Genomic DNA, 11,745 nt, shown 5'->3' with positions numbered 1-11,745 from the left:
CAAGCCACAGAGCCCATGGTGCCATTTGCAGAGCACGCAAACGGAGACCACCTCGTCATGTCAGCCCTGCCCCGACCCACGGTCCTGCCAGTCACCGAAACCCGGCTCCCCAGGGAGAGGGGCGTGTCCTCCTCAGGCCCTCACCCCCCTCTCCTGGGTTGGTAGCAACTGGAGCCGAGTCACTCACTCGTTTGTTCAGCGCCTGCTGTGGACCAGGCCCTGCGCTGGGTGGTGGGACGTGCGGTGACACAGTTACATCGTGATCCGTGGAGCTCAGACATTCTGGGGTCCCAGAGGATTCATGACCTGGGGGTGTGAGCCGGCCCAAGGCCATGTGGATGAGTGGTTGGAGGCCGAGGGGTGACATGGGCGGGAGCGTGATGACTCAGGAACAAGGAGGCCTGGGAGGCTGGGGCCTGGCTCCCTTTGGAGGACGGCCAGGCCTGGGGCGGGGTGGGCAGCCAGGCGGTCGTGTTGTCTGCTTCACGTTTTGCAAAACTCCCTCTGGCCGCTGTGATGTCACCGTAGGGCTCTGCAGCGCCAGCCCTGCTGACCCCGGGGCCCTGTGTGGCACTGAGTAGCATTCCTGGTCCCTACCCCAGTTGTCAACCAAAATGTCCCCAGACATCACCGAGTGTCCCCCGGGCAGCAGAATCGCCCCAGGCAAGAGCGCGGGACTAACCCGATATCCTGCCAGCAGCTCTTTCCCGGGAAGTGGACCCACACCTGGACAGGAGGGAACAGGCCGCGGGAGGTCGCTGGCCGGGCCAGGCAGGCGCCAGGCTATCCCCAAGCCCTGCCCTGGATGGGTGGCCAGGTGACAACTGGGCCTCTTCCCTGGTTTTGCCGTTTCTACTCCCAGAGGACCAGCTGCCCCCCGGTTTCCCCAACATCGACATGGGCCCCCAGCTGAAGGTGGTGGAGCGGACGCGGACGGCTACGATGCTGTGTGCCGCCAGTGGCAACCCTGACCCCGAGATCACCTGGTTCAAGGACTTCCTGCCCGTGGACCCCAGTGCCAGCAACGGGCGCATCAAGCAGCTGCGGTCAGGTGAGCACAGGTGGCTGGTAGGATGTGGATGTCACAGAGGGCAGCCGGGGAGGGCGGCTCCTCCCCGGCCCAAGGCCTGGGGACGAATGGGCAGAAAGGTGGAGACGAGGGGCCGCGGCGGTGGGGAAGGCGTCTTCGAGGCTGAGGCAGCGGGGGCGTGATGGGGCGGACTGGCGGCTGATGGGGAGGAGGGCCCCTCGGTGCCTGAGTGGGCGTGTCCTGGGCCAGCTGTGCACGATGGCAGGGAGCTGTGGGAACCCCAGGGACGAGGTGTCTCTAGGACCCACCTTCGGGTTCCAGTGAGGTGCAGATGGTGGCAGGTGAGGGAAAACCAGAGGCTGGTGGCTCTCTGCAGGGCCCCAGCAGTGGGGACGCAGAGGGAGACAGGCAGAGGTGGTGGGGAGCCACGGAGAGTGGCCTCACCCCTGGGTAGGTGATGGGTGCACACAGTCAAGGCGGCGGGCAGTGTGGAGGGCGGCTCCAGGGGACGCAGTGGGCCAGGGACAGGTAGGGTGTGGCGAGCCATCGAGAGCTGCAGGGAGAGAGTGTCCGCGAGGCTAAAGCGGCGAGGATGCGACGAGGCAGAGGGCGCTGTTGGGGGTCAGTCTGTGATGGGTCAGGGCCCCGGCGGGGCTGGGGGGCCCGTGGGCCACCTCGGGGACGGGCAGTTCCACAGCTGAGTCTCGGCAGAGTACGCACGTGCCCCATCTGTGAGTCCGTCTGTCGGGGGTCTGTGTGGGTGTCGTGTCCGTGTCCCCCTGCTTCACAGTGTGTCCGTGTGTGTGTGTGTCCGGGCTCCCCGTGCTGGCCTGACCTGTGGGCACACAGGCTGTGCCATCAGCACGTGGGGCCGCCGTCTCCCCCCAGGGCAGAGCTCGTTCGAGCCCATCTGGGCCACACGTGTGCCCACACTGCACTCCCTCCTGCGCACACCACACGCCCTGGTCCGCGTGTGCAGATGTGTAGACGTGTGGCGGGGACGTGCCCGCAAGCACTCACGCGTGTTTCAAGCCATGTGAGTGCACACAACCCGCCCTCTGAGGCTCCCCCGCAGCTGGAGCCCCCCGTGCCCGAGGGCCCCCCAGTTCTCCGCACCCCCCTTACTCACTGCCCAGCCTCGTCCCCGAGCACATCCAGCCTTGTTCCACTTTCTGTCCCTCTCCCCACGGAAGACCACGCCCTGAAAAGGGCTGGACGTTGAGCCCGGAACTTCCGCTCTGGGGGGAGTGACAGCCCGACCCCGACCTGTGCGAGGGTCTCTGCAGCTTTGGGGCCTCGGTGGGGGAGTGACGGCCCCCCCGGGGAGCCAGTCGCTTCCCTGCGGGTGTCTGCCATGGCCACCGAAGCACAGCGGCGCCATCAAGGGCATGGACCTTGAGGCCGGAAGGCCTGGTGTCAGCGGGTCCTCGCTGGGTCTTGGCGTCCTTATAAAATGTGCGTGCTCCCTGCGAGGGACCCACGACGGACGCCTGGCCCGTAGCAGGTGCTCCGTGAACACAGGCTGCCTGCGTCACTGCAGTGACTCTGTTACTCCGACTTCCCCCCGGGGTCCCGCCCCACGAGGATACGGGCTCCTGCGTAACCACCCGTTAACCTTCCTGTTCTCTCTTTCTTGTCCTTCTGTTGTAAACGTTCAGAAACCTTTGGTAAGTCTCGTTTCTTCCCCACGTCAACTAACGTTCCCCCTTTGTCTCCTGTCCCCTCCCTCCGGACTAACAGCCACTGTGACGGTAACTGTGACCCACCCCACGTGGCATGTTTACTAACCCAGCCTTTCCCACCGACACCCCCGCCAGTGCCCCCAGCCCTCCCCGGCCAGTTACCAAGGGACTGCAGAGAGAGGAGCCCAAAAGGAAAAGAGGAAAAAAGGCCCCAGGACGGGGGCAGGGGGAAGGCGAGGCACGCTGGGCCTCGTGGGGCTTCGCACGAAGCAGCCCATCCGCCCCGTCCTGGCCTCGACGCTGCTGGAAAATGACGGAATTGCAGAAGTCTGGGACTGGGGAGTTTTCTAGTTGGGCCAGTGCTGGGCACTAGTCATCCTCTGTTCCCAGCGTCCAGCCTGAATCCCCTGAAACCAGCTGCTGGGCTAATTCTTACTAAGGTGATACTGACTGATATTGGTCGGTGATTGTTCCTTGTCATTTTCCTGGGCGTGCGTTCTTTGCTCTCAGTATAGTTGGCCCCGGGCTATTTGGCCGTTTTGGGAAGAAGTCCTGTTCTCTGGATTTGGCTTCTTACCATCACAATCCACGCGTAGCGGGGGGCAGCCCCCAGCAGCGCCCAACCTAGAGTCCCGCTGCCCTGGTTTCTCCTGCTCCATGCTGCAGCCTTAGGCAAATCCCATTTCCTTCTGTATAAAGTGGTCTTGTCAGGTTGAGGATTTTGTAAGAGATAGTGTGGGGGCCCCCAAAAGTTTAGGCTGGAGGGTCCCCAGCCTGGAGGCTGGAGAGCTGGGTTCAGGGCTCACCCCTGCCCCTTCCGGGCCATCGAAAGGAGCCATGGTTTTTTCACCCTCGGCAGCTTCTCTGCCCTGGCCTCGGGGTCCCCCTCGTCCTCTGTGGGGTTATCAGCTGTCGGCAGCAGAGAGAGGGGGCAGACATCTTCCTGGGGAAGATGAGCCGAGGGTGTGACACTGTAGGCTGGGACCTGCTTTTCCTGTCCCTCGAGTCGTCCGTCCCCAGTGCCCTGGTGGGCACACAGGTGACTCTTTCCTCTTTTCCTTTAGGAAGTGAGAGGCTGCGGGGCCTCCCTCTGCCCTCAGTCCCCTGCCACTTCCCTCCCCTGCCCCTCCTACCTGGCCTGTCTGTTAACAGCTTCCTTTTGCTTTTTAATGCCCAGCCCTGGGGCACTAACCCCTCTCCCACTGTCTCTAACAAGATTCCTGAGCCCCCCACCCCACCCCCATCATTCCTGGTCCCTCCCAAGAAGGAAGGAAGGGAGGGAGGTCATGGACCTCCTTCCCTCGGGCCAGAAGGAAGGCAGCCGACAGGGCCAGGCCAGCCAGGCCCTAGACCTCCCCGGGCATGGTGCTGCCCGACCCCCTTTCAGGAGATGGCTGCCTCCTACAGAAAGCCCTCCTGATTGTCAAGCCCTCAAACCTACCCTGTTCTCAGGAGCCTGGCCTCCTCTTCCTCAGCAAAGCCTGCAGGGTTCATAGGCCCAGGCTGGCTCAGCCCCACCAGGGTGGCCTGGCCTGGCCTCCCTGGGGCCCTGCGGCCCCCCACAACTGCCTTCTGTCATTCACCTTACTCTCTCTGCTTCCCTTACAGAAAGCACTCCGATCCGAGGTAAGAGGCTCTCCCTCAGCCAGCCACCCACTCACGGCCCCTCCAGCCCCCCAGGCCCCCCTCCACGTCTCCACCTCGCCACCCTGCCCAGTGTCCGTCCAGTCTCCGTGTCTGCGTCACTGTCTGTGGCTGGGGGCCGAGTGTGGGCACGGTGGCTCCTCAGGCCACCTGGCTGCAGAATGGGGGCCGTCCCCTACTCAGGGTGGGCCCACCTCCCAGGCCCACCCAGAGCGCCGGGAGCCAGGTGTCCGATCGTCACTCTGTGTGACACCCTCATCCGTCTGCAGCCTGTTCCCTCATCTGTAAGATGAGCGTGCAGAAGGGGTCTCCTGGCTCCCAGGCTATGATCTGGGGGTGGGGGTCCGGCTGAGGGAGCAGGAGACACGCACTCGCAGGCCGGGTCTGATCGGGCCCCTGGTGATGCCCTGAGCCCAGGCTGGAATCGGCCTGTTTGGGGCCCTGGGAAGGCGTCTGCGTCTGATCCCGGCCTTGCCGGCCAGTGCTGTGTGGCCCGGAGCTGCCTCCCTGCCCTCTCTGGGCCTCCGCAGTAACGCCTGCCTGCCTCCCCAGACGCTTGGGGGCGGGGAAGCTGGGAATGTCAGGTGGAGGCAGAGCCCTCGTCCGCAGCCCTGGAGAGCAGTGTCCCAGGCACACGTGTAGACACCTTCACCCTATTTTCCTTTATTCGCGGGCACTCGGATATCGTACCGAGGCCCGAGGTTTCAAACGTACTTAGAGAAGTTCGCTCATCTTTGTTTATTTGCGAAAACGAGGCTTTTCCCCCAGGCTCGTAGTATCGGGTGTCCTGTTCTCATTTACTCACGGGCGCCGTAGTGCTGGATCGAGGCCTGTGTTTCCAAATGTTTTCTCGAGAAGTTTCCTTCATTCTTATATGTTCATGGGAAGTGGAGTCTGACCCAGGCCTGTGACTTCAGACATCCCCAAAGGGAAACTGGCCCTGTTATAGTTTCGTCACAGGCCGAAGGCTGTGACTTGGCCCTGAAATACGCCTGAGGGACTGGCCTCTTCTTCAGATCATTATGCTCTCCTGACGAACAGGTTCTTTGGTCCCCGCTTGTGACTCCAGACACACTGGAGGCCCCAGCCTCTGGCCTCCTCTGTGGGTCTCGGAGCCTCCCATTCAGACCGTTGCTTCCAGACCCTTTCGAAAACCCCCCTCTGCACCCATGAGCACCACGGTCGGGCCGAAGGGGGGACTGCAGATGGCTCGGGGAAGGGCGTCCGGCTCCGGCGACCCGAAATCGCTGGGGAGTTCAGATCCCTTTTCAGTTAGCGGCAGATACTGAGGTCCCGACGCCTGTGATTCAGACACAACACCCTTCACTTTAACAGTCGCTGGGGTGACCCTGTCCTGGAATTTCCAGCACCCTTGAGGGAACACGGCTCTGTGTCCGTTGACCTTTGAGCTCTGCAGGCCCTGATTCTACACGTCACTCGTGGTGGCACCTGAGGTCCCGGGGTCTCCGGAATGAGCACTGGGCGTTGCAGGTGCCAACCTGCTCTTTGCCCTTGACCTGGAGAGCGCGTGCCGGGGCTTTGCAGACACGCCTTCATGGCGCACGCCCTGCCAGCCCACAGGTCGACTCGGCAGTTGTTTCTGAAGCCCCAGCCCCGTGACCAGCTGCTTTCACAGTGACAGTGGAGGGTTTGGGGGGGAGCGTGGTGCGTTCAGGCCGGTGTGGGGCTAGGCCCGGCGGGCCAGGGAGGCCCCGGCCCAGCCGGGGCTTCTGGGCTAACTCATCTCTTTTGTCCACCTCTCCGGCCCAGCCAGAACGGAAGACAGGCCTGACAGGACTCTGGGACAGCCCTCCGGGGCCTCCCCCGGGCCTCCCCTGACTGGCCGAGCCTTCTCGCCTCTCCCCACAGGGGCTCTGCAGATCGAGAGCAGCGAGGAGACCGACCAGGGCAAATACGAGTGTGTGGCCACCAACAGTGCGGGGGTGCGCTACTCGTCACCCGCCAACCTCTACGTGCGAGGTAGGGAACGCCGAGTCCAGGTCGAGGCAGGGACCCGCCCCGCCCCGTCCCCATCTCCCCTCGGGCTCATAGCCTCCGGGCTCCCCCGTCCCCTGCAGACCCAAGCAGGAGGCCCCCTGCCCGGTCGAGGCCGGACGTGGGCTGGGCAGTGTCTCTCTCCGGACCTCGGTTTCTTTGCCTATAAATGGGGGCAGTTTGACCCTTCCCCACCCCTGTGCCTTGTGATGGACACCCAGTGGGCTGCAGGACTTGGGGAGGGGGCGGCAGGAGGGGACGGGGCAGGGCTGGGAGTGGGGGTCAGTCTTGAGCCTGCAGGGCCCGGGGAGCCTGCAGGCCTCGGCCCCACCCCGCCCGCCCGAGTCAGCTTCTTCTGTGGTGTGTCGTGCGTGCCTCCCCCTGTCATGTGCTCGCTTCGCTTCTCCGAAATCCGTGGCCTCGTGGCTCTCGCCTCACCGCCCCTCCTCCAGCGCCCTCCATCTGAGAGTCGGGGTGGGGTCTTGGAGGCTGACCCCCGTTGCCGGCCCCTGCGGTCCCAGAAAGGACTCGTGTAGGCCAGCGTGAGGCCAGGGCCACAGCAGGCACCTGTACCCTGGGGCCTGGCTCTGTCAGGCCAGCCGTGCTTGTCCTTCCCAGGGCCGTGGGGTCCTCGCCCCACACCCCTGCCCACCCGAGGAAGCCCTGGGAAGCGTCCGCACACTTCCCTCTGGGGCCCTTGGTGTCCCCTCGGAGGCCCCGGGGGGGCTCCCCCTGCTCCCAGATGCCTCTGTCAACCCCTTGTCCTCCCATGTTGCTTCTCTTCGGTCCTTTCAGAAATTTTAATCTGCCCTCTCCTCCGCCATTCCCGCCCCTCCGCCTCCCGCCTCCCATCCGGTGTTTCTGATCAGATCTGTGGTAGAAACAGCTTCTGCCTGCCAGGACCCGTTCAGACCCCAGGGCTGTCCCGATTGGCTGTGGGCACGTGATTTCGTCACACCCCTCCTCCAGGCCCCAGCGTCCCTGGTGGCCGCACCGGGCCCCTCCACTCTGCACCCGGAGGCCAGGCGGCTCCTCCCCGCCGCAGCCCCACTGGCCCGAAGCAGCTCCTCGGTGCTGCACCTTGGGTTCTGCATCTTGTCTCTGAGGAGGAGGCTGCTTGAGGGAGGGGACAGGGACTCGGGCGGGCGGGGGGGGAGCACACACCTGCCTGCTGCCACGGCACCTCTGGTGAGTCGTAGCGTGTCCACGAGTCCAGCCGACTGGTCTTCGTCTAACCGGCTTATTTCTCTGCAAACACCCAGGATGGGGGTGTGCGAGTCTGGCAGAGCTCAAGGAGAATGTCCGGCAGGCATGGGCAGGGCGGGGGCGGGACCTCTAGCCAGGGCACGTCCAGGGAGGGGGGCCGCTGCGTCTTCAGCCCGCCGGAGGTGGGGTCTCCGGCACGAACTGCCTTCCCTTTGGGGGTGCAGCCTCCCAGTCTTTGCCTGGGTCTCGGACGCCCCCAAATTGAATTTAAAAAGAGAATCGTGGAAGGCAAATGTAGATGTTGTTGGTGTAGGAAGGAGCGGACGAAAGAAAAAAAAGGTCATTGCTGTTCTTTTTTTTTGTTTTTTAATTTTTTTTTTTTTTTTGGTTTAAAGAAAAAAAAAACGAACTATTGCAGCTTTTAGCCTTGGGAAGTCCTCTTTTTACTCTCTGTATCTCCCCTATTTTTTCTCTTCTCCCCATGTCATTGTGTTCTGCATCAAACCCCCTTTACATCCCTCAGAGCTTCGAGAAGGTTGGTGTGTTTTTTTCTTTTTTACTTTCTTTACCCACATTTTTACATTCCGAAAGTGACACACGCACACACACACGAAACACACGGACACGCACACGGACACCCGCAGACACGCACACGGAAAAGAACAGATCCGCAAACTGGAAAAAAAAAAAAAAACAAAAAAAACAAAACAAAACGAAACGAAACGAATGCGAACGATAAGCGCAAAGCGAACAAAACAAAACAAAAAACCGCCAAGCGAGAGCAAAAACCCAGAAAGACACGAAAACCTCAGCCGCGCCCAGCCCGGCCCAGGGCCGGCCGCACACATGCGATGCTTGCCTTGTTCGCCTCTGTGCATCCGTTGGTAATGTTGTTGCTCAGTTTTTTGCACTCCTCGTCGTCATGGTAACTTGGGCCTGATGCATGCTGGGAGAATGTACGAATTTCTCTGCATGCCACTCGTTGGTTGGGTTTGGTGACTTCCCAACGCCTTCTGTTGGAGTGTTTCTCGTCTTCTGTTCCGTTTTTCTCCTTTGGTTTTCTTCGTTGGTTTTTTTTTTTTTTCCTTTGTTCCTTTTATTTATGAGTTGTTGTTTTGTTTTGTTTTGTTTTGTTTTTTGGTTTTGTTTCATTTCGGGGGGGAAAAAACCGATCAGTTCGTTTTTTTTTCCCCCTCCCATCCCTTCACCGGCGCCCCCCCTCCCTAAAGCGGTTCGTCTTTGGTTCTGTCTTGTGTTTCTGTGCTATTTGGTTTCGGTTTCTTGGGCTGAGCTGTTCTGTGGTTGTTCTCCAAACGCATTGTGATTTAAAAGCCAGTGTTCCTGTCCCAACTACCATCTGGGAGGGTGGAAGGGGTCCCGCAGCTGGGATGCTGGGGCAGAAAGTGACCGCCTGGGCTGGAGGGTGCAGTGGAGAGAAGCATAGACAGGGTGGGAGGTCAGAGCTTGGGTGGGGGGTGTGGGGAGAGCAGCCCAATTTGCCTGACCTCACTGGCCGGCCGGCCCCCTTTTACCCAGATCTGGTGCCTCAGCCCCGAGGCCGCCATGTTGGACGGGGGCATAAGCAGGCACGTTCTCATCCTCGTGCCTCAGCGTGAGACCACCTCCCACCCTCCCAAGAAACCCCCAGAACAGGCATTTGAAGCACGACCGAATGGGCAGTCAGCAGTTTGAATTCTTGTTGGATAGAGTGACACGTCTCCAGATGTGGGATGCGGCCGCCTTAAACCGGACCATCCTCCCACAGTGATGCATGCTTGGCACGTAGGCAGTGCTCAGAATGGCAGTTGGTGACTTAACGGGTCCTGGCTGAGCACAAATATGGAGCCCCCCATCGGAAAATGTAGCATGACAGACTTTGGAAGAAATACATACTCAGTTATCCGGCCCTTTAGTGCTATGTCTTAGCCTCCCAGGCAGCTTTGGCTGCTTCTCCTACCCCCTCGCAGGCTCTGGGTCCAGTCACAGGTGTCCAATACAGCACGGTCACTTTCTGAGTACCTGAGCATCAGAACTGTGGAATTCTGGAAAAAAACCAGGAGAACTTTGGACACAGCCTCCCCCCCTCCACACCTCTGCCTCCCTGACTCTCCCTCTGCCTCTGCCTCTCTCTCTCTTTCTGCTTTCTTCCTCTCTGTGTGTCTCTCTCACTCTTGCCAGTTTTCAGAGATGCACAGTCCCACCGTCTGTTCCCTTCCTGAGGAGAGGCAAGCCCTTGAGGGTCCCACTCCAATCCCAGGACCAGCCCCCCAGTACAATCCACTTAGATTTCTAGCCCCCACCCTCCAGCCACTATCCAGGGTAAATGATACTTGAGGGCGAAGGCCAGTCTCTGTGGGGTCACCTTTCTGCCACCCTCCCCCCCACCTTGTCCCTCACCTGCCTTCTCTAAACCCTCAGTTATTAAGTCCAGAGCTAAGTTGTCGAGAAGATTTTAGATGCAATAAGGGAGAATATATTTCTCCTGTTTCCTTTTTAATTCAGTGTGACAGTTGCTAGGTAGGCCCTCAGGGAAGTGTAAAAAGGTGGAGGAAAGCGATCTCCCAGCCACTCTACCGAAGCTGGGTCCTAGCGAATTGGAACTGAGAGGTGGCCACGGATCTCCGAAGAAGACCACTTGGACTTAAGGGGCAGGAGAACCTGGCCTCTGACAGAACCAGGATTCAAATCTTGCCCTGGCCCCCCCTTGGCTTTGTGGCCTTGGGCAAGTCGCTTGGATGCCTGGAATCCCTACTTCTCTGAACTGTGAGGGTCATTGATACGCCTAGGGGAGTTGGGAGGATTCCATCGAGCTGATTAATGCTCCTCAAGCGCCCTGTTTAGTGCACAGCACAAAAGAAATCGCTAGTGGGATTGTTGTAGAACAGAGAAGTTAAAGATTAAGTGGAAGCAAACGATGTGGGAATAGTCCCTTCCTTTTTGGGGGGACCTCAGTTTCCCTGTATGTACTTCACAGGTCCACTCTTCGAATCGTATGGCTTCTGGGGAACCGCTTTGAAAAGCATCGTAGGGTAAAAGCTAACTCATTTGCTCAGATCTCATTCTTTGCTAGTGTTTTTCTGAGCCCGTCCCATGATCTCATTTGCTCCTGGCTCCAAACCCATTCCCGTGAGATCAGTGGCCTCCCCAGAGCCACGTCTCTCATCTTATGCCCTGTCACTCCCCCAGGAAGTTCTGCGGCCACAGAGTCAGAAGGAGGGGGGAAAAAAGGCTCAGCTTGGGTGCCAGGCTACCCTTGCAGATAAGTACCAGCCCACCAGTGGAGATGGGCCACCTGGCACGAAAGCCACAAACAGGCGTTACATTGTTGCGAAAGCGGCCAGTTCTGGGAGTTAATTGCAAGGAATTTCCACCCCTAACCTAACTTCTTCAAGTCACAATCTCCAGCTTTACTGACCCGGGGTTGTTCGGGGGAAGGAATATTGAGACTTGCCCTTCTCCTCCTGAAATTTAGCTGAGATCCAAAAGGCCAGAGTCAAAACCAAGGCTATTTTCTAATGCAGCTGGCAGCTCCACTCCCAGAACTCTCCGGTGGAAGATGCAGCTCAGGCTTTTGACAGGGTGTGAAGATGATCAGATGACATATTTCCTGACTGTCAGGGTTCTTTTCTGTCTCTTCAAAATTGTAAGCTTTTAAGGCGTGGGTTAGTGGTTCTTAAAGATGGTGTCTTTACCACTCGGCCTAGCAACATAGCATTATTGAACCATAATGCACAGGGCCCCGTTAGATGCCGTGCCACCCACCCTGTGTCACAGGGCCCCTCGGAGAACTCAGCAAGCTGGAGAGGAGACAGGGAAGAACTTTCCACTTTCGAGGAGGCCACGCGGGGCTGGGGTAGTTAAACGCCCAGTCTCGGAATACCAAGCTAGGAAACCCGGGGCTCGACGCGTGTCACCAGCGGCAGATCTAGATCGCCCCAATTTCCAGCTGTTCTTCAGAACCTTTAATCTGCGACCCCCGTCCCTGGGCCTTTTCAGATCAATCTGTAGCACGGAATTGTAATTGTTCTTAAAGTTAAATTTCCGGCACTAAGCTGTATAATTGGCGGATATGAGCTCTAGGTGCTCCCCTTACCTCCTGCCCCACCCCCCCAGAACAGGAGTAGATACAGATATTGGGCCTGGAGCCCCTCCCCTCCCCTCCCCTCCTATATTTTCATAAAAATTTCC

At 59.5% G+C, this 11,745-nt stretch overlaps 1 protein-coding gene across 1 annotated transcript in view; it reads left to right on the top strand.

The window, feature by feature from the left end:
- PTPRS (protein tyrosine phosphatase, receptor type S) overlaps positions 1–11,745 on the top strand; it is a 59,843-nt gene that overhangs the window by 11,217 nt on the left and 36,881 nt on the right. Inside the window, 2 exon segments of the mRNA XM_025043172.1 lie at positions 863–1,051; positions 6,226–6,336. Coding sequence (XP_024898940.1) covers positions 863–1,051; positions 6,226–6,336 — 300 coding nt within the window.

Source organism: Pteropus alecto, unplaced genomic scaffold, assembly GCF_000325575.1.
Source record: "Pteropus alecto unplaced genomic scaffold, ASM32557v1 scaffold30, whole genome shotgun sequence".
NCBI classification, from domain to species: domain Eukaryota; kingdom Metazoa; phylum Chordata; class Mammalia; order Chiroptera; family Pteropodidae; genus Pteropus; species Pteropus alecto.
Note: the sequence above shows the minus strand (reverse complement) of the source record. Positions and strands in the feature narration are given on the sequence as shown.